At 34.5% G+C, this 23,731-nt stretch overlaps 2 protein-coding genes across 3 annotated transcripts in view; both read left to right on the top strand.

Annotated features, from left to right (window-relative positions):
* Positions 1–6,478: 6,478 nt before the first annotated feature.
* On the top strand, positions 6,479–21,559 carry LOC113496821 (anosmin-1). Of its 2 annotated transcripts, none has more exons than XM_026876182.1 (10): positions 6,479–6,875; positions 7,532–7,738; positions 11,105–11,291; positions 11,884–12,082; positions 16,120–16,307; positions 18,123–18,265; positions 18,748–18,892; positions 20,035–20,176; positions 20,734–20,812; positions 21,069–21,559. In XM_026876182.1, exons 2-10 carry the CDS (start codon positions 7,583–7,585, stop codon positions 21,234–21,236), a joined length of 1,407 nt encoding a protein of 468 aa, XP_026731983.1. In that variant the 5' UTR covers positions 6,479–6,875; positions 7,532–7,582; the 3' UTR covers positions 21,237–21,559. The 2 variants fall into 2 exon arrangements, with proteins under 2 accessions (XP_026731983.1, XP_026731984.1); XM_026876183.1 differs by having other exon boundaries at positions 7,520–7,738.
* A 440-nt stretch (positions 21,560–21,999) lies between these two features.
* LOC113496741 (peripheral plasma membrane protein CASK-like) overlaps positions 22,000–23,731 on the top strand; it is a 50,363-nt gene continuing 48,631 nt past the window's right edge. The window contains exon 1 of the mRNA XM_026876060.1: positions 22,000–22,598. Coding sequence (XP_026731861.1) covers positions 22,540–22,598 — 59 coding nt within the window. The 5' untranslated portion in view covers positions 22,000–22,539. The remainder of the gene's footprint in view (positions 22,599–23,731) is intronic.

Below are 23,731 nucleotides of genomic sequence, written 5' to 3'. Positions count from 1 at the left end.
GGAAATCCTTATTTCCTTCGACCTGAGGAAGGCGGTGGGGTGTTCCGGACTCTTACCGGCTAAAACTTTTGGAATGCTTCCCCGTTCCCTGTCGCCAGTCAAGCGGGAACGCTGTCGCAAACTACCGCGAACTGATATACAATAGGCAATAGTTTCAAATATAATTATTGTCAGTGTGAAAGCGTGATAGCGCACTAATTGGAGTAGAACGCTGTTTCTCTTCCACACGAGTTCCCAGGACAACTTATTGTGTACTTTGCAATTCAAGTAGACCAGACAAAAGCTGGTGAGATCACGGGTCTTACCATAGTTCAAATCATCTTTGCGCATGTCGCATTGAGAGAGTAAATCTAGTTGATATAGAGTGACATCGTGTAACAATACAGCTTTCATTTGTGTGTCACTGTCACACAAATAATAGTTTCAATAGCTTGCATTTTTGAGCAATATAGTTATCGTGGTTCATGAGATACAGTCTGGTGACTGATGGACGGACTGAGAGACAGCGGAGCCAAGGTAAGAATGTTCCGTTTTTACCTTTTTGGGTACGATACCCTAAAAATAATAGAATATAATCGTCTAAAAAAAGTTTTTTTTAAGCTTTTTTAGTAAATGTGAAGATAAAAATTTAAATAAACTTGACCAAGTGAACTTTAAAACATCGTCACACTCAAATTTTTGCCCCGTCATTTTGTTACAAAAATATTTTTTTTACTACCAGCCTAATAAAGATGATAACCATAATAAAGCAAGGAGGTTTTATCATTTACATAATGTTATATGCCCTAATTACAGAGTTTATCCACTCAACGGGGCTACACGTGTACAAAACACAAATTGCCATGGGAACGTTACGTTGGTTATGAGTTCTTGCCTCTTTCGAGTGTGAAATTCGAAATTCCTTTAGGGTTATAGAGATAAGCCAAATGAGTTAAGTTGCCGACAATGATGTATTACTTTTTGTCAACTAGCCGATTTATGTTAGATGAATCGTGGTGAATGTGAATGACAGGTCCAACGCATGTCACTCGAAAGGAAATGTCAATTTCACACTTTGAGGGGTATCGTGTTCTATAGGTGATTGGGTTGAGGGCGTCAGATAGGCAGTCGCTCTTTGTAAAACTCTGGTACCTTGCTGAATCCGGCGAAACAGAAAGGCGACCCCAACATAGTTAGGAAAAAAACTAAGCCGATGATGATTTATTTATTTATTTGATTATCACACTAATCTACCATTACAGGTTACTTAACCTAATGCGGTAGCTAGGACTAAACAAAGGTCTAAGTATTTATGTGAACTGGGTTTCAAAGATTGAATTATTATGCACATAGTTGCAGGTCTAAATTCCAGCAACTGTTTTAATATGTAATTTTCTGGCAATAAGTTAGCCTGCTACACATGCCCATCCTTGCTCCTCCTGGAATTGCTTGTTGCTTCATCCACTTTTCTCCTAGATATGAAATCCTTACTATTTACGGTTCCCATGTTTCAAATTGATGATTGTCTGTTCTGTCTGTTTTAGACATATGCAGTTAACCGCAGTGAAGGCGTTGGCTGAGATACCGTCGTTTACCAATAAACATTATTTATTTGTGATTAGGTATCAATAGACCTTGCCTTTTAACCAGGAAATACCAATCAAAGAAATCCGTCATTCATTTATTTAACAGAATATGTCAATGAGCCCTATAATTTGGGAAACAATCCCTAACACGCGAATGAAAGTATCATTGGATTTCTGTTACGAAGGACTGGCAAGGGTTTTGGGTACTTTGAAGTCATGTCAGGTAGGTGATGCGTTATGAACTGTTATCTGACGCAAGCAGGTACATGATTGAATAGTTAGGCAATGTTTTGGTGACTGTTTGAATTCGTAAATACGTTTTTAAATTACTTAGAGCGGTTTTTTTTTAAATATGCTTGTTCAGCTTACGAATTTGTAAACCTATATGACCCCAGCTACGCACAGGTGTCATGATGACAATTTTGTATAGATAAATCAATAAACTACGCAAAATATTATCATGATTATACCTTCAATAGAAACGGTAAAAACTGTGTAATGAAAAAGCCGTCAAGTGTGAGTCGGACTCGCGACACTGAGGGTTCCGTACTGGGTTAAATATAAAAAAATCGGTTGTGAAACCGATATAACGGAATATAAATGCGAAACAATCGCAACGTAACCTCGATCTTTATTTTTAGTTTGTAAAAGCAGAAGTAGAAATTTATCATCTCCTTATTTTTTTACAGTCTATCTATCACTATTCATCAGGAACGCATCCTGGTGACGGACGGAGACTGCAAAGTTTCAGCAATAACGTTTTTTTACTCTTCGTGTATTGAACCCTAACAGCACTTATTTACCGTCTCATAAATCTCACTGTTTTTTCCTAGCATGACTGTTTTAGCAAAACAAACAAAGCACGGAACAACTCAGGCGTGATACAAATTATAACTGTTAATCTGATTCACATTGTTTCATAATCGTTCGCATAACATTACTAATGCAAGCATCAACTTTATATTCAAGTTTACGCATATACGTAAACAAGAATAAATTATACAAGGAGTAATAAACGTGTTTCAGTGAATGTCAGTCATATTTCTTGTTTTTCGATTGAAATTTTGAAGTTTCGGCCTTCTCGACAAATTACTTGGTGGGGGCACGGCCGTGCCCACAGATTTCTTTAAGCGTTAGGGCTGGGGATCGCTCCAATGTCTTGAAATACCAAAAAAAAAGTTTTATATTGTAGTGTGATTTGTCATTGTTCAAGCCCTCTGATCAGAATTTTGTTTGGTATGCAGCTTGACTTAATAGGTGGCCTACTGCTTTTCAGTCATCTCACTCACAAAAGCTATCTTAGTCCAAATATTGAATCTAAAATAAAACTACTAGAACAGATTAAATTCTGAACTAACAGTCGAATTATAGGAAAACCCATTCGATACACTATTATTAGATAACAAATCAATACACACATTTCATTTTTAATTACCAAATGATTATAATGATTCGTAACGAGAAACTTAAAATTAATCTATGAATATTAAAACTGTCTTTCTTAACTTTATTGCGACTATTTATTATGCACTGCGTTAATATTGCAGCACCATTATATACAGTTTAGTGTTATCGAAGAGTCTGTTTGTCACGTCGAAAGAAGAAAATATATTTTATCGTTATTTATTTCGGTGTTCCAGAGAAAGTTGAAAATGGTGGGACGAATTTTGATATAGTTCTAAGCATCAGGGTATGTAACTTTGTAACGGGTACCTTACACCAAAAACATCTAGAAACCCCCAATCTGCATATAAACAGATCTAATAAAACTCTATTTTTCTCATCATCAGAAGAGATCGATACAGACTTAAAGTTTTGTAGATGCATAATATATAGTCTGGTGTCATAGGTAAAATCTGTGTCATAAATCGCCACAAATTGTAAGAGGTCATCGCAAGACAACAGCAATTGAGCTGTTTCAATTAAAACCGAACAAAGGCAGGTGAGATCACGGGACTTAACCAGTTCAATAAATAAGTATCATGATTTTATTACCTCACGCTCGAATTGAACCAAGAGTTATTTGCACATTCAGCTATAAAAAATTCTTTATGTAGTATCTGAACTTTAAACAGCAATGGCCGTTCACAACGGAGTCGTTTCAGTAATTATTTTAATAACTTTGAACTTGTTTTGAATGAAATATGAGTACAATACCCTGTCTAGTTACATTTTATTTCTTTTCAAATGTATTTTTCCATAACAGATACGAGTGCGTCATGTATTGATACCTGTTTTGATTTCGTACTTCATGTTTGCGTCCGGCCTTTTATGTACGATTGATATATACTTACTACAACTATGACTGTTGCGATTGTGGAATAAAGACGACCATCTACGCCTTTTAGTGCACCTTTTTTTTGTAAGGGTGTCTAAGAATGCTCATCGACACCCAATCCCACGGGGGAGGAAATGGGTAGTGTCAGACTCTTACTGACTAAACCTGAACCGCCGTGCTACGAAATCCGCGTTTTTGTGCCGGTGTATGGCAATGCGTTGTAATCCTTGATGCAGCCTTTTAGTGCACCTGCTTTTTATTATTAGGGGTCGGGGTGAACTACTTCTATTCGTATTACATGCCCCAGCGAGATGTTAGCAAACTCAGTAGAGTCCAATGTGGTTGAGGCCTGCTGCGTCAGCGAGTTTATTTGACAGGGTTAGGAAGGTACAACGATGAGTTTAGTTAGTACGACCGACACTCCCTTCCGCTCAACCCAAAACAGAAAGAGTCATATGATGATTTCCTACCCGAAATCAAAGCAGCAAAAAAAGGGTCGGCGCGGTGATCGGATTTTTTATTTGATTCATGTCTTTTGATTATTTCATCATCTATTCGGCATTCAGCAATTTCTCAGGCTACTCTCAGTCATTTGTTAGGAGATATTCCAATCACCCGCCTACTGTCACCGTCTCTACTATATTGCTATGGAAGGTAGTTCCAAAACGAATATAAGAGACATTAAAAACAGTAAACAGATAATGTAAATAATAAATATAAAACCAGTCCCACTGCAGGCCCAACCTCTATAGGGTAGATTTTGATCATCGATCACCACACTGCGGGTTGACGATTTCAGATTCCAATATTTGAAACCCTAGTCTCATCACGTGATTTGAGTGATTCCTTCACCGTCTTTAATCGGCTTCTAAGTATAATTAAGAAAGTTTATGTTCTCTCGTGGAAATAGCCACATTGGTGCTTTGCCTACGTTGAGATCGAACCTGAAAATCGTTAATACAAATCCATGCCTAGAACTGTAACCACGTGTCATAAATGATATTTTATCTACATGTACATAATGATGAAATACGAGTATTGAGCTTTAATTAAACGTTACTATTGCATCTAATCCTGAAATAGGAATCTCCACATGAATTATGAGCGGTCAACTATTTCTGTTCCTCACAGTACATCATTCTACTAAACATTTTTAATCTCAGTACAGATACATCATGAGCGTACAGGGTGATGTGAAAACACTAAAAAAATTAACGAGTATTAGAATTGCTTTTTCGGTCCTAAATTCAAATTTATTTAAAGAATACATTTAACGTTTATATTACCAAGTTTAAAGGCCGTTGGTTATATTAAAATCTTTGGCACTTAATGACTGTCAATGTTGAAAAGACGAGAAATAAAACTAGTATTTACTAAAAATGTACACAACTGTACAGTCTTTAAAACCATAAACATATTTATTTTTCGGGTTACTTCGAAATATTAATTTTAATGACTGATTTATAGTTCGATTTACTCCGAATTTCTTGATCTGCATACTCAATTATTGCTCACTTTGAAAACGACATTAGAAAAACTGTTTCTACAATAATACATAACAGACATTTAAGACATTAAAACATCAGCATAAATCACCCCGTTTCATTTAAATAACTCCTCTTTTAACACCACCCTGTATGTACACTGCAACAGAAACTCTAATTAAGCTCTTGAAGGGCATCCGGTGCAAACGCACAGAGCAATCAACCGGTCGTTGATTCCCCAGCTTCTTTGTGAACGATTTATCTCAGCAATTTTGTTTTATTAACTTTTCAACGGACGCCTAATTAAATCCATTGTTTTGGATCGGTTCGGTGAAGTCGCGTGGCTCGAATCTAAACAAATGCCGGCCGGCAATGGCGGTGTCCGTTACAAAAAAAAACACAATCGTAAAAATAATGCTAAAGAGGAAACAACAAAAAGATTTCCTTTCTACAAATATGTGTATGTATAAACTTAATGTCGCAAGTGCGTGTGTTGTTATATTTTATTTGATTTTTATGAAAAAACTTTGTCAATAATATTAATTTATCGAATTAAATTAAAAATTATGTTATTTAGGAAGCGAAGCGAATTTATGTTATTTTCTTTTATTTATTTCACACTCTCATCTATCTTTACAGGATCTGAGCCTAATGCGACAGAGACGTAAATAATTTTCTTATCCATACTAAATCTAATAAAACATCTATTCTTTAAAAAAAGTATTTGTTTTTTTTTCTTCATAATTACAATTTTATATTATCATTTTAATAAAGGAAACCTCGCGTGTTATAGAAAAATATACACTAAGTAATAGATTTATTGATAAAACATTATCAAATAAAAATGAAGATATTATATGCGTACCAGGTTTACTCCTAAGAATATAAGAGTTTGTATTCCTCTTCACAGATTTACACAAGTCTACCTAAACCAGTTCCAGTTTCCTTCCCTGCTATCATAAACGAATCCCTCAATTGTTTGTCAACTCATTTCATTGACTGAAAGGCCGAAATATTTTTTGTGCGTCACTTTCTACAAAGAAATTACCGTCAACTTTATAATTTAAAGTACCAGCAAACCTTCTTTCGTCAACGCTAATAAACCTATCAATTCACACGCAAACGCATACGACTCATTTTTTAACAGTATTTAATTATATACATGTACACAGAGTAATTAAACGAACTGTTTACAATTCATAAAACGGCCGCAGACTTAATGACGCGTTGAATAACAATACAATGAAGGAAGAAGGCGCATATTTTTTTAATTTAGGAAACCGGCTTGGTAAAAGCAGCCTTCCGTCATCAACAGACAGGAAAGCATCATAGATGTGTATAATGTAGCCGACGCGGACGCACGCCGCACGATCGCTGGCCCATGCGCGCGCGCCGCAGTCGCACCGCGCATTTCAAACGATACACCCGCGAACTGCAAATAAAAATCTTAATGTATTTACTAAAAACCCAGGTCGATGACACAAGTTCGGAAGGACTCGATATGTTACGGTTTTAATCGATTCTCGAATTGATGATCGATTTGCTGAGGTGGATATCTTATGCAGTGTTTTGTTTTGTTTGGGTGGAGTTAATTGGATGGGAACTGTTCGATTGTTTCGATTTGCACTTTTCCTTGGTTTTCGAATAGTGTATTGTTTTTTTTATTGATATCTGGGTCTAACTTATTATAGACGAGACTGCCTGTGTCCATTGTAACATTTTTAAATTGAAGTGGTTAGAGAAATATTGTAGAACGTTCTTTGAAAAAAATAATGAAATTCAAAATTATGTCTTTAAAACGCTAGATAAAACGGTAAAAAAATATACCTACATGAGTTGCATTTTGAATATTAATCAGAATACGAACTGACTCATTATGAATGAATGACGCTCTATCTGATAAAATTGTAATCCAACATTTTTGAAACGTGTTTAATAAGTATAATAACCGATAACCTCTATGCCACTAACCGTTTTTTGATAAGAATAGTATAATCAATCAAAAAAATGTTTCTAAGATAAACAAACACTGCACCGTTTTCGAAACCGTACGTAAATACGTTAAATAAGTAGTTACTATTAAAACTCAAAAGTAAACATTACAACATTAAAATGACATAAAACAACTTACACCCAAACAAAAAAAAAACGATCTGAAGTCAATAAAAAATCAGCCCAAAACTCAACAAAAGTGTGTTTTCCAGATGCAAGTTTAAACAAAGTTTTTGAACAATATAAAAGAAAAGACAATCAAAATGAATACAAAAGTGTTAATAGTTCTGGTAGCGGTGACGCTGATGCCTTCAGCCCTTGCCAGGACGAGGAGGTATTCCAAGATACAAACCAACACCCTGCATAAGATCAGGTGTGATCTGATGTGTCTTGACAGGAGTAAGGATGCTAAAGCTCTCGTAAGTCAATTTTTTGATTAATTATGATGATATAATACTAGGAGGAGCTCGTGGCTAAACTACAACGGCAGAAATTGAACGATCATAGGCTACTCTTGACACGGTCGTTACCATATGTATAATGAGTTCCTCCGTGTTTTGGAAGGCAAAAAAATGGGGGTTCCAGCTGTTTACTACCCATCACAACTATTTACACACCGTTGACAGTCGTTACGAGTAGTCAGAAGCTAGAAAGTCTTACCAGTCTGACTAAGTGTTCCCCAGGAACTGAATTGAGGGGTTAATTGTTGGGAAAAGGCTAGGACGATTATATGTAATGGTGTTATGTGAATACATGTATAGGTTGATATTAATAATGTTATACTGAAGTATGATTGTATTGTGAACTTTTGACCGCACGGATAGCTGATTAGTATAAGCCACCATTCTAAATCACTATGCGTGACGTATCATGGGTTCAATCCCTGCGTAAGAAAATTGTTTTTGTGATTAACCAAATGCTTTTTCTGAGTTTGGGTGTCTCGTGCATGTGACTTAAATGTTGGTGAAATTTTAATGTCACATCGACAAAAGGCTTAGAGCGGGAGTCGTTTTTACCTTAAATGATTACGCTTGTTTGGGAGACGCTAGGTCAATGGATGTATTAAGTACTAAACAAAAATAAGTCGAGAATTTTGTGTTTAAAAATGGCAATGATGGTTCAATCTTCATTCATTTAACTCGCTTGTTTCAACTAGTAAGAACTCTTACGTCCAGATTCTTCTTAGTAGTAATGATGACGTTGAACTAAATGACGCTATGTTAGTAAACGTATCGAGATTATAAACAAACATATGTAATATTTGTACACGTAGATAATTTTTTAATCAGAATGACGTTAATCTGATAGGCAGAGTGTGTGTATAAAGTTTTAAGTAAACAGTGTAATACTAGAAGAGTTTTTTGGAAATAACCATAATGACGCTCAATTCGATGATAGCGTCACTGACTGACAGTAAGTTTGGTCAAAGTAGCGTAATAAATAATGACGCGATGACGGTGCTTTCTTCGCTGCTACTAGTACTATAATACTATTAAATGTATTTTTGATAGTCAGGTTGACTAAATGAAACTACGTCGATGAATGCAGTGAATGTAGTAAATAGATGAAACGTGATATTATGTAAATTAATTTCATAAGTACGACGGTAATCTGTAAGTCGAAGTTGTAAAATCATCCAGTTTTAACATTTTTATATTAAAAAACAATGATAACTATGTTCTTAATGACTTACATAAGTTGTCAACGAATACATAAAAGGATACACAACAAGTTCTTTGTGAGTAAGAATGATTAACAACTAAAAATATTTACATGAAAACTTGGTATTTTTTTTCTAGTCCTCTGTGTCCCACTGCTGGGCAAAGGCCTTCCCCAAATCTTTCCTCCTTGATATTACGTTTCGCTTAAATACTTTTAGCGGTATCCACAGAAGTAATGAATCGGAAAGCTCTAATTAACACAAAAACCTCTCCCCAAGATATATAGTTTATTTTCTAATCTAAGAAAAACTTCTTCGATTTTCCCACAGCGGCTGTAAAAATATATTTCAACTTTCACTCATCTTCACACAATTTCAAATAGTTATTTTTATACATACTTAATTGAATACAATCCAAAAAACGAAATACTATACTAAACTTATATTGAACAATAGCAATAGAACCCGATTGAAACATAATTAAAGAAATAATTGAACGTGATAAAACAGTAGAGGAAAATCAGTAATAGCAATCAATGGCTTACGTAGTGGGAAATCCCAGGCTCTAGGTACACAACAAAAGCATACTCGAAAATGTCGTACTCATGTCAGTTCAATGAGCCCACGATCCTAAGAATGATCTAAGTACAATCAACATCAAAAGTTCATTAAAAGTATCAGATATGCAAGACAGAAGTACAATCAGATATAATGACTTGTGATTGGCATTGGGCTAAGGAGAAAATATTCACACGAATTTAAATGAGATGTTGTTGACCACAAAAATAAAATTAATTAGCGTTTTTTGGGAGTTTATGAGCTGCACTTGTTCAAAGATTTTCTTCGCTGACCGTACTAGGGATTTGCGAATGCATGCTTACGTTACAAAAAAACTCCAATTTGTACAACATACAATATTTTACGATAATAGGATAAAAAAAATATGTTTGACAAGGTAGCTGTCACAACGATCACGACTCAACAAGTTCTCAGGATATTCTCGGAACTAAGAACAAACGTGATGCGCAAAAAATTGGAAACGGACATAAAACGGAATACGATCAAGATTGCACCGAGTATTAACAAAATGTATTCTCCCGTTCCCAGATTACTTGTTCAAACAGGACACAACTGAATCAGCTCCAAAAGGGCATGCTGTGCTAATTTGAAGCCTGCAAAAAGGAATTATGTGAGCTTTGATCCAAAGTGAAGCAAAAAATTCAGTCGAACATGATGTACTGTCAAAAGACAATCGCATTTTGATCGCTTCGTATGTGGATGTTAACTGGCTTGAATCCTGAGCTGGATTTTTATGAGTAAACAGTAGTTAAACAGAGATTATTCTTCGTTTATTTTTGCTCGTAAACTGTTTACCAGAAGTCATAAAACTGAACTTAAGTAACTAGAGAGATTTAAGATTAAGAATACATAAAATGCTACGATAGATGCTGAAGGATGTGATGCTGCCTAATTTAAAGCATTTTTGTTTTTTTAAGCTACTTATTTTTGAACTACTATACTAAAGCATTCACCAAAGGTAGCGCTGGTGTTAATTACTCTTTGGCACACATAAGTAATTTCCTTTCGTAGTATACCGAAGTACTGAGAACGGAAGAAAGACACTGCATGCATATTAAACAAATTAACACACGAACTATGAATCATTGGACCGTAAAGGCATCGTTATTTTGCAACTATTGTGTAGTCGCTAATTATTTAAAGTCACTAATGAGTCTGAAGTAACTGAACTTCACTAAATGAATGCTCCTATTCATATTCAGGCGTGACCTTTAGCAACATTAGATACCCAGACAGTTCAGAAAAAGTTCAACAAATGTTTCTTTTTATGGAACAATTTGTCTGTTGTCTAGAACAACGTAACATAACGCGCTATATAAAATGTTTTGTGTATCTAATCTGCTGAAAAATTGTGTGTGTAGAGCTTGAATAACTTTTAGACGCTATGACTGAGAAAATCTAGGTTTGAATTTACATTTATGACTTGAATTGAAGATTGTAAGAATGCAATCGTAACTAAAATACTATATAAGATGTGTCTAGACATAAGATCTGCACAATGTCTACACGTTCAGTTCATTTCACCACATTCAATTATTTTCCACAGTGCAAATCACAATGCCGTTCCAACGAGCAAAAGCCAGGGACTTGTCCGTTATCGGACAACCCGAAGTGGGAAGCCGCGTGTGTGGAGGCCTGCAACTCCGACTCCCAGTGTGATGGCACTCAGAGATGCTGCCACCATTCCTGTGGGTCCACCTGCAGTGAACCTGTGGACCTGTTGACAATAGCTGGTAATTTCTTGTCGTTGATAGCCCTATATCTTTATTTACCTTTTCTTTTGCTACCTTGACTTTTCACAGCTCTTTTCCCGTTTGTTAATACTTGTTTGGTAAGTTAACCCCGTAAATAACATCAAATATCTTAAGGCGCCAGTACTGGTGGTTAGAGAAAAAACAATACTGTAGTTCGTTTCTTCGCCTATATCTGAAGAAAAAAAGATCTATCGGAAAAAAGTCACTCACAAAACCGTTCAAGTCGGTGAAATACAAAATACTATATTCTCACAATGTAATAAAAAAACCGTGATGACTCAAAGCCTCATATCCCAACGCATAGGGCGTTGAGATAGGCCGTCAGTCAATAGGCCGAAACGAAAACCATTAATCAATTTTAATTTAAAACGAAACAAATTATGGCTCTACAAAAAATCATGATGAAGACGCATCGTAATATTTTGTTACGAGAATCCTTTCGGTTTCACTAGCCTTACATGTTATCAGGGAACTAATAAACCCTGATTAGTTTCGCTTTATGAACCTGCTCCAGTTTACAATGATTTATGAGAGTAGCTTGAGCATATTTCTAATAGAGGATGTGATACAGGTCTCCCAGCAATGCCAACGATTGAAGAACCGAAGGAGAAAAAGAGAGCCATTGTTATCCGATGGTCTGATGGAGTTGGAGACGCAGCCAGGGCGGTACCTGGACCTGTGTTCTATGTGTTAGAGGAACAACATCATCTAGGTCCGAAGTATGAAGAAATGAGATTAGGAGAATGGAATTTACTATTGAGGACAAACAAGTAAGTGTTTATTTTTGTCGATATTTTTGTATCTGGTTTTCTATAGACTTTCGGGGGAATCGGACTTTCGTTGCCTTTGGTTTACTTCTTAAAAGTCAAGTAACGTTTTTTTGGGTATTTTTTTCAATACAATTGAAGCATCTTTTGTATCCCAATAAGGATCCAAATATCAGAATTTTCCAGTGCTTTTTCTGGATCGTATCGTAAATTTCAAATAATATCATACTCTCTTCATATCGTAGTAAATTAAATACACTATATCTTAAACCTGCCTAGCTGGTTCCACCTGCATTTATAATCTTCTATAAATAATTATGATCTCCTAATCAACGTCGGTCGAGGTGTCGTGACCTAATTTACTGGCCTGCTTTGTTGGATAATTTGTAGAGCAGTATTAACGTAAGCTGTAATCAGAAGGTAGCCTTTACCAGGTTGTATGTGTTTGTAGCTTAGGGAAAGATGAGTCTATTCTTTAAAATATAAGGAACAATGTATTACTGTGTTGACAAAATTAATACCGTCTTTGATTGTAAGGCAGACGCTCAACCGGAACACGAAAAGACAAAACAAAGACTACTGTCGAATGAAAGTCTATTGGCGTGTAAGAGTGAAATTGTTAAGGTTCCGTAGACAAAGGCCAAAGATGAACTCTATTAATAATACTACACTGACGAATTAGAGATAATAATAATAATAAATAAATGCGGACAACATCACATACATTGTTCTGAACCCAAAGTAAGTTGCTAAAGCACTTGTGTTATGGAATTCAGATACAACGAAGGTACCACAAACACCCAGACCCGAGACAATGTATAAATGTGAATTTTTACATTGACCCGACCGGGGATCGAACCCGGGACCTCAGAGCTAGCGACACCTTCAAACTGGTGCGTACGCCACTCGACCACGGAGGTCGTCATTGATATGACCGCCATTTTACCCTTACTTATTATATTTATCTAAATAATTTTTCTGTTGTCCTTTTATGGTGTACACTAAAGAAAATTATATTTTAACATGAGCTTGTCTCTCATTAATACCATACAGGCATAAGTTTATGACATTGTACTTATGTGTTCCTTAGCTTTACTTCATCACTCTCAATCACAAAGAATTACGTTATAGATCTTAACAAGAAATAGTAGCTAGCACCCTGTATTAACTGTATTCGGTAGTAAGCATAACGTTACATTGTCGATAACGTTTCTTATTATGAAAAACGGTACTCCAAAAAAATCACAGTCATACGTAGTAATTATAAGTACGTTGCTCTTGGTTCGTATTAACAGTCGGTTATGTAAGATATACACTTCATTATCTATTATATCACGTAACGTTAGCACGAAAGAGAAAGCTATTGAACGAACTATTATGTTGTGTACCTATAGAATACTGTTAATTGTAACCGGTAATACTGTACCGCCTTTAAAAATACGAGTAAAATTGAAATAGTTCAGATTACATAAAGTTCATGATGTAACTTTAATTATGTAAAAAAATAACTTTTCGTTTAGATTTTATTTTAAGTTCTAAACCTCAATACTCAATATTTTTATTGCACTCCATGTGTAGAAAAGGTGTTACAAAATATAAGTATAGTACACTATGGACCCTGTAGGGCACCACAATGTAGAATCTAAAGGGTGACCGAGAGGATAAACTGTTCTCGATTCCCAAGGCTTAGATGTCTGTTCATCTGTCTATCAGTCCGTCCACCACCAGGCAATATCTCCCAAAACATGATAGTTTGCCAGTTGAGAGTAGGTAATTTCTGTAATTAGTAATCAATCTGTCTCGAGTAACGTACTATCATAACATCATACATGTATCATATCATATCCTACGTCAATAATAACAGATTTTCAACCGTTAAATAAGAAAAATTACTTAAAGAACAAGAACTAAAAAAACGTACTTTTATCACTATCGCTTTGTCGGAAAACCCTGAACGTATGCTAAAAAATTTTACAAAAATTAACAATAGGTTTTTTAACGATTAAACGCTATAAGTAGAGCAATTTTCCCTTCCTACATAACTTCCACCAACAAATTACAGCAATCAACTACTTCAGAAGCTCAAAGTGAAAACATCCGTATTTTTTCATAACCTCGACGAGCACAAACAATTATAAACCTTATTTGCTTGTCTTAAAGCTGTTTTTTAATATGTCTACGTATCTACCAAAGACTAGGTACTAGGTTCACATGAGTTATCTATAAACATTAGGTAGATTGTTACATGTATTCGTGGTCTTTATAAGGGATAAAAACAAAAGAATATTAACACCTACTCAGAAGGAACTATAAACAATGCATTATGAAGGAACTATGAATGTAGGGAAATGTTTTCCACGGTAGAAACTTTCTATAAAGAAGAGTTTTTATTATGATAAGAATTCAAGACAGTGTAAAATGTTGTTTGTTTTATAATTCTATAAGTGTATTCAGAAAACTAATAACTGAACACTAAAATTAAATTAAAATCTAAATGATTGTCAATTAAAAACAACAAAAAAATTAAAATAAACAATTATTTTACTGACTTATAAGTACCTCCTTACGTATCATATCACACATATTTTATTTTAATTGTCATTTTTTGTATGAGTTACCACGTTTTTCCTTTATCTTAGCTCACAAGGCTTATTATGCATGATGTGGTCACCTGTAATTAAGGAAGCACAAGAACCCTGCAACTTCTTTTTCTCTTGTATAGCATGTAAGGTGTATTCTTTGTTGGTGATCCATATAAGTAAATAAATAAATTAAAAATTATGTTTACGTATTAGATTTAGTACTCACAGAAGACTATACTGGAGAAAACCACCTGGAAACCTAGTAAAAATCTATAAGTTTATTCTATAACTAAGGCTACATTGACAGACAAACAACTTTTAAAAACGTGGATTTAACATTAAAAGAGAAATTAAAGTACTTTTGGAATCCAAAAGTAATTTAAACAAAATTTAATAAGAGCAGTCAAAACACTGAGTACAATATTGGCTTCCAGACGGCGCGCCCCACGACCTTTCGAACTCAGAAAAAGTTAAATGGATTGAACATTCTTTGAAATAACGTTAATGGAAAGTAATGAAAAATGTGAAAATCGATGTAGAGCAAAAAGGTTAAAGGTTTTATAAAAACAGTTGGGCATCATGATACAGGGATGAAATCAACGAAAATTACGTAACAAGAGGAAACCCTGAAAGGCCTTATTTGTTAGGGATATAGTGAGCGGGAAATGTACAAATGAAATTATTCATTCTGTTAGTCGGGTATTATGACTATTATCCCATGCTTTAATTTTTTTGAGCTCGCTAGAGCACACAATATTCGCATTTAAAATCTGACGTTACATTTTAAATTACTCTGAGACAAAATTTTGTAATAAAATCAAATGGGTTAGTTTCTTTCCAAATTCAATTGTTGAAAGCTAAGCACAATATAAAGCAACTAACTGACCCAGCAAACGTTGTTTTGCCTACTAAATTATTTCTAGTTGTATGTATTTTTAATGCCACATTACAAAAAAATTGGTCCAAAAAATAAAAAATATTTTTTTTGTGTGGGCAACCCTTGTCACTTGAGGGTATGAAAAATAGATGTTGTTCTATTCTCAGACCTACCCAATTTGTATACAAAATTTCATAAGAATCGGTCGAACCGTTTCGGAGGAGTACGGTAACTAACATCGTGACACGGGAATTTTATATATTAGAAGATTATAAGTATTTACAAATGACCTTAATAAAACTAAGAAAGTACATATAACTTTGAAAAAGTCACGTTCCAAAGGTGCTCTGGACGATATCGCTATTCGCGATACGACTTGCACTGTACTATAATACTGTATACTACTGATTTCACGGATTTAATTCTATGGAGCACAATAAAAACATTCGATTTAATTAGTACTTGCCTGCGTTGGTATCAAACCTGCATCTCGTGCCCAAAACAACAACATAGAACCACAATTCCACCACGTCATTATTTTGATTGTTACTGTTCACATATTTGCTTTTTCCATCCTACAGGACTAAGGTATCTCTTCGTAATGCCCTGAAACCTGGTCGCTGGTACCGGTTTAGAGTTGCCGCCGTCAGTTCCTCTGGCACACGAGGATTCTCCGCGCCCAGTCCACCCTTCACTCCCAGGAGAGGACCTCGTCCACCACCGTCACCGAAGAAGCTTAGAGTTCGGCCTTTAGGACAGAATAGTAATGGTAAGAGACCAAGAACCTTTTGAGTTACTTTTGCCAAACGGATGTCAGCTTAAGTACCCAGAATGTAATGTACATGTTTGATCGTCAGGAAGAACTTTTAATTTCAATCCCAATTGTCTTTGCCATCATCTTGCACTAGCAGCCCGTCTAACTTTAGAACTTTTGCCTCGTCCATAACTGGGATGTGAGGGTCAGATGCTAACCGCATCGTCTAATTTGGTTAGGTTGAAAGTCGACCTTAAACTGATTTTGGGATACTAGCACACAGAGTAGAAAGAATATCTGGTATAGGTACTTCATGTATTTTGATATTGGATTTTGGGTACTTATATTATCTAATTAGTAGACTGAAAACGAGGGTAAAATTACATGATTAAATTAGAGTCATCATCATCATCAGCCTAGCTTTTTCCCAATTATGATGGGGTCGGCTGCCAGTTTAACCCGATGCAACTAAGTACCAGTGGTTTAAAAGGAACAACGGCCTATCTGACTTCCTCAACCCAGTTACCTGGGTAACACGATACCCCTTGGTAAAGCTGGTTGAATTTACCTGATTGAAATACAACTTTTTATAAAAACACATTTGGATAAGTAATCCAATGTACCTCAGTGTTCATATTTTACAATTATTAATTACTATTCGCAAGAGTGGATGTTTAATAGACTGGAAGAACGCACATGATGTCACACCTGCTCTATATTTAGGTTTAGCATGACCGCGAACTTTTCATAGACGTTTTTAGGGTTCCCTACGCAAAGGGTAAAAACGGCAAGTTACTGAGGCACCGCTGTCTGAACGTACGCCTGTACCCGGGCTGTATCTCATGAACTGTTATGTGTTCACAATCACAAAAGATGCATTTCTGTTACCGCTATGACAACAAATGCTTAAGACAAAGATTACTAAGAAACAATTGTTATGGTGCTATTTAATTTTGATGGCTTTTCTTTACCATATTAGGACGGAACCCAACATCGCAAGCCTGACTCGCACTTGATATTTTTTTATCATTTGCAATGTTATATAATCGTTATATGTAACATTAATTCCATTCTAATCTTATCTGACTGTCGGGATATAAAAGTAATGGGACCACTTCATTTGTCTGAAACGAGAGGACTAATTAAATGATATCTTAATAACACTTGCAATAATGTTTCATAATTAATCTGTATGGCTGTCTGCGTGCCCACTGCTCAGTGTTTAATATTCTATGCTCATGTTACTAGTGGCTCGGTGTCTCTGTTGGGAATATCATTGAGAGACAAAGAGATAGACATTTCTATAGGACCTTTATAGACATATACGACCTTTGTGGATTTACGCATTATATTACGTAATGCGTAAATCCACTTTCAATAGGTAACGGAAGACGAAGATTTTTATATGACGAGATTTTTTTTTCTAATACTGCAAACATAGAACTGATTTTCCTCATTCATGACATGATTTAAAGAGATAGAAGTTAGTTTTAGGAGATAAAAAACATTCAAGATTCTTTAAAAATACAATTAATAATGTTTTCTAAGAACAAAAACGTACAGACTTGATGAAATAAGGACCAAATTAACTAAAATCCAACTTAAATAAAAAAGAATCAACAAAATCGGATCATCGAGTTCGAAATTATGAGATAACAAAGAAACAAATCCGACGAATTGAGAACCTACTTCTTCTTAAAATCTTTTGCAAAATCCAAGCTCTACATATTCAAACCAACTTTGATTAACTTCGTTAGCTGAAACCTGTCTAAATCTCGACTGTACGATATGTCAAAATGCCATTTTCTAAATTGGATTTCGCTTTTGCAGGAACTGTTACTGTCAAACTGGAATGGAAAGAACCTCGTTCTGATTTACCTGTGATGCGGTACAAAGTGTTTTGGAGCCGTCGTGTCAAGGGATTGGGAGGAGAACTTGATTCTGTACTTGTCAACCATCAAACTGTGCCTAAGGTAAGACGAAGAGGGTTATTACGTATACTTTCGTTACTCGGTACACTCAGAAGGGGAAGTCGATACAGAAATGACTGCACGGATAGCCAAGTGGCTGAGGTCACCAAGCCAATCCCCCTGAACGCGACGGGCCGCGAGCTTAATCCCCGCGAAGGACAAGCATTGGTCTGATCCACGAATGCTTGTCTTGCAGTCTGGGTGGTGGGTCCTGGTCTTTGTGCATGTGACTAGAATGTTTGTCCAACCCCTCGCGACACAAGGATTGAATTCTTTAGTACGGGAGTCACCTTAGTCGGGAAAAGACAGGGGTACGTAATTAAAACACAATCAGATTTATGTACAGCAAATTTTGTTCTATAAGATTAAGTAGATACATACGTCTGGGCGTAGATTGGCATCTCCCTTCCACACAGGCCCCCACTACCCAAAATTGCGACTTTACGTATATGAATAATTGTTAATTCTATTTATTTGTTTTACAGGATCAAAACTACATCGAAATAAAAGACCTGCAGCCGAACTCAATGTATTTTTTACAAGTACAAACGATTAGTCAATTTGGTCTTGGAAAACTACGAAGTGATAAAGCATCAATATTCTACAACACGACGAATACGACACGGAATGGTATGTTATAAAATATTTGTTCTAGGAATTGTTTGATTTATTGCGCACAAGCTTTTCGCTGGAAGTCTATATTGTAGAGTTGGTACTGTAAAATTAACGAATACCTGTTTAAGTACTCCATTTTTCATTTAGATGGTAGGAAAAAATCAGTTTAACAATTATTTTAAGCTTAGCTTCTGTTTCGTACTCACGAACTCTAGACTTGCTGAATTTGTTTTTTACTAAGAAAGAAATAGTTACATTAAACTTGTTATGGGTCTAACCTAATTAGATTCACAGGCTTAAAGAATGAAGCATTAGGTATTATTTTTTATTGATCAGGAAAATTCATTGTATACTTCGTTATAGGATCGTTTGGTGTCTTCTTTCAAACCAAAACTTCTTGGCTTCTTCTTAACTGTGTGGCGTTGCTCCTTTCCAATTAAGAAACTTAGAATCGTTCCTTCACTACCTACCTGACTGCAAAACTTGCTCTCTTTAGACTACATTTCAATCTCGGAATAGGTAAGTATATTGAATTGAAATAAAACGAAGACTTTTCCAGAAAATGCCTACATCACACTTTACAGTACAAATAAATAAAGTGAAAAACTCTGGTTGGTTTCGTTCTGACCCAGTTCTGGCGGTGCAATAAATGTTTCCACGTATTGGTCTCTCGCTGTTTCAATTATTTAGATAGTCGTTCGAAAGTAAGTAATGTATTAAAGAAGTTTAGGGTATTTGTCAAGGTCGTTCGTCGCTCTAAAATTTAAAGTAACTGCGGTACCTAACCTACCTAAAACACTAAATATTCACGTGTAGGTATTAGCAAAGCGTACCTTATTACAGTAATTACCTAATTATATTTATTTGGGTCTTAATAATTTGGAAAACTCGCCTTAATTGGAGCACGGAGCTATTTAAATTACTAGGGACCAACAGACATAAATCTAATTTTAATTAGGTAAAGAGCCTTAAAAAATACAAACCTATTCCAAAAATTCACTACTTTCCTCGACACCTAATTTCTATCAGTTAACCTCTCAAGTCCACTTCGACCTTCCTAAAATGTTAAACAACTCGCCCATATTCAAGTATCTAGCTCACTTTACACAGCGTAAATTATTGATCAGCCATATAAAAATAGCCCGTTTATCTTTCAGATCCCGCTCCAGAGCCGCTTCAAAGACGCGACACTAAAAAGATAAAGGGGTTGAGCCTGCAGAAAATCGTGTGGTATAATAACAAATTGAAAGCAAGGATCTCATGGCAACCACTACCCAATGTGTATGAACAACCGGGAAGGTAAAGCAAATACTTTAACTAAATAACCCTTTTAGTCTTCGCTGTGTTGATTTAATTCGAGTTAAGGTCAGAGAGAGCGTTATTAACTAACACCTACTCTTGGTACTCAGTGGAAATAAAAATGCTATAGAAGACTTTATGGTTTTACTGCTACACTTATGTTCGTTTATATATAAATATACGGCATACGGATAGTTTAAGACAAAAAAAGACTTCTACATTTATTAGGAATTTTAAAAGGCCTTATTTCGAATGTATTTTCCGCGCAAAAGTGCAACAAACTTGCATATTATTATACTTTTATAATATTAGTAGGGATTATTATAATCTAAGAGTTTGCATCCTTTACAGCCAAAGAAATACAGATACTTAAATTATGATGACTCTAACATGTTTTTGCAAAATCCGACTAAGTAAAACAAAACTTCTTGAAAGAAAGGGTCGCATTTATCCATTTATTTATCTACGTAGGTAACTACTATCTAAGTAACTATAAAAAGTAGGGCATAATTATTTGTGAATGTGTTATAACTAATGCTCATTTGTCATCGGCTTAGGTACTACGTGCACTGGAAGGCGAGCAAATGCAACAACCCTAAAAAACAACGGAAAGAAGGTCTTACTGCTACTACTATGGTAATAACAAAACCTATTGCTTAAAGATTTTATTTATTAAATCTTAATTACATTCGGTGTAAAGATATTGAACTGCCATCTGGCATCTATTCTATTCTATAAATATAAAACTATATTGCCCAGCAAGTCGACCGAGAAAATAAAAATTCAAATGACATAGTGAAGTTAGCAGCAAATGAAAAGTGCGGCAAAATTTTAGTGTTGTCATCATCAACAACAGTTTTACAATATTTTTAATACCTTGTTTTTTTCGCAGCAAACTTCTTTCGAACTCTACGAGCTGGAGTACCAATGCAGCTATAAAGTGAATGTTAATTCTTCGCCACGAGGGAAAAGACCCGATTCTGAGCTGTCTTTGAATGTTCCCAGTTGTGAATACTTCAAACGAAAAGTCACAAATAATACGATGACATGTGAAACTTGATCATAATAAAAACACAAGAAAACTAAATTAATTTTGACTGAAAACAAAGTAATAAGTTTTTTTAACTGTGGAAAACATTAAATTTAACTATTTTAGGATAAAAGTGTTTGTAAACCTATAAACTATCTGTGTAATGATAATTGTTGATTAGATATAGAATACACTTAGAAATTGTAAAAAGTGTACTTACAATTTTTTTAACTAGATTATATTAAAATTACTAATTGAAAATTATTATTAAGCGAAAAAAAATTAATCAATGTGAATCGAACACACACCTCCTTTTAAAGAATATTTATTAAATAAATTATGTTAAGTGAAAATATTTTTTATTCTGAAATCCTAGAAATTTATAAAATACTTTGATAAAAACTAGTAACTTTTAAGTATAAAGAGTTGAGTGTCATAACCAATTTATTTTATAAGGTTTTACCTAACCGCATTACACAAATTATACAGTTAAATTTTTGCAAAACAAAGCATTGTTTTACACAAAATTCTCAACACCCGGTCCTCCACCTCCAAGTCCGAACCCACTGAGCCAGCTACCTGTTTTAATTTAAGCAGTTTTCGATACATCACCCTCACTCCGGCTGCAGTGTTAGACTGTAGCTTCGCTGCAATCAAAATGATAAAATAATTATTTATTTATTTTGCAATCAATACTGACGAAACGTTTTAACATCAAAAATATTCTAATAAGTATTTAGACATATTAATAAATTAAAAGTGTTTAAAGTTCAGTACACATGAGCTGATTCACAATTTAATAAATAAAGTCGGGGAGTCGGGTAAAATATTTTTTACTCTGGCAACAACTGGTCATACATCTCTAACAATTCGCTGCTAACTTCATTCTGGACTTTTGCAACCCTCAGAATGTCAAAAGTAAATAAAAAGAATATTTTGTGAAATAAATAAATTATATTGTTGTAATCGCACTTTTTGCTAAAATTTACTGACCTGCACTTATTGTGTTATTGTTAACTATCTTCCACAACATTAGAATAATTTAATAGTGTCTTTTACGAGTCTTATTGGAAAATATCGCGAATGAGATCATTTTACTGTGTAAAATGAACATTTTATGTTTAGGCAAAGATATTAATATCCTACTGCAGTTCCAACTACAAGACTTTCTACTGAAATATCATTGCGTGTTCATTTAATATTTAGTGTTCTCATAAAACGTGCGAATAGTCTGTCTCTGGGCGTAACCACTGCTCAGGCGGGTTTGAAGGCTGTGTTAAAATGATATTTTATAATATTTTCTGAAACGTAGCGTACTGTGTTTGTGTGAAAAATGGCTGAGGACGAAGTGCTTTTCGACGATGTGTACGAATTGTGTGAGATTATTGGCAAGTAAGTAAATATTTTAATTATTATTTGCGAAAATAATGCGCGAGGAAAACTCGCGTTCAGGCACCTTCTAATTTACGAGTTCTGTCAAATGCATAATTTAGCTATCACCAGCTAAAAACTCAAAAATTACACATTTATAATGAGATAATTGTTCCCAATTGTAATGAGTTTTCATGAAAAAAACAAATTTCAAATAATTTTGTATCAAAATTAAGATGAAAAGTATCAAATTACAAATTGCATGGAATTAATCCATGAATATTTTTGTCTGTTCTTTTTTTTGGTACTGGATAACTATTAATGTAATGCATTATAGTAAAGTTGATCTAGATATTATTTAAAATCATAGAAAATTCAGAAAGAATAGACATGATTAAATTAAACATAATCATCATGATAACAGCTAGTGTTCATGTATTACTAGCTATACAATAAAGTTTCTTGATAATTACATTTAAATCTATTGAAAATATACCAAAACCCAACTGTATTAACACAAATAATAAAAAAAACATAGTTAGTTTTAAAATCATAACATAATATTTAGTAAATTATACTGAATATTTTTAGTTTCAACTACAGATTACCTCCAAAAATTATAAAATTGGAACGATTTGAAAATGTTGCTATGTGATTCCGATTACCACTTTGTAAACATAACTGTGAAATATTTGATTGAAAGCTTAATGTTTTCACTTTTTAAAATAAAAACAGTTTTAGTTGTATCACTACTAACATTCTGATGATTATAGTTTGGTTCAACTTAAATCTAAAATACTAAAAACAGCACAAGTGAATCAATCAGGTGGTGCAATTTGTTAATCGTCTTTAAAACGAGACTTTGAATAAGACTTGAGAATTTATCTCAAATTAATACAAACATAATAAGAACTAACAATTCAATGTGTTTGTCTATACACATAATGTATTTGTTATTAATGACTCTGTCAACTGCTAAATGAATTTTCCAATAAGAATATTATAGTACCAGAATAATGCTTTTGTTTGACATCATTATCTTGTAAGGTTTTGTAGGAGTTTTAATTAGAAAGGCTAAACAACCTTACAAGCCTTGTTTAAAAATAATATATTTTAAACTTCCCAAATCTATGTATCAACACATGGATTATAAT

This window comes from Trichoplusia ni, chromosome 8 (assembly GCF_003590095.1).
Source record: "Trichoplusia ni isolate ovarian cell line Hi5 chromosome 8, tn1, whole genome shotgun sequence".
Taxonomy (NCBI): Eukaryota; Metazoa; Arthropoda; class Insecta; order Lepidoptera; family Noctuidae; genus Trichoplusia; species Trichoplusia ni.
The sequence above is the reverse complement of the archived record's forward strand: the minus strand, read 5'-3'. Positions and strand labels throughout refer to the sequence as shown.

Bases quoted from the DNA above. Each gene is read 5' to 3' on its own strand.
- LOC113496821 (XM_026876182.1), top strand. From the start codon at position 7,583: ATGAATACAAAAGTGTTAATAGTTCTGGTAGCGGTGACGCTGATGCCT. The intron at 11,292-11,883 runs GTAATTTCTTGT...GATGTGATACAG, and splicing joins GGACCTGTTGACAATAGCTG to GTCTCCCAGCAATGCCAACG. The intron at 12,083-16,119 runs GTAAGTGTTTAT...TCCATCCTACAG, and splicing joins TTACTATTGAGGACAAACAA to GACTAAGGTATCTCTTCGTA.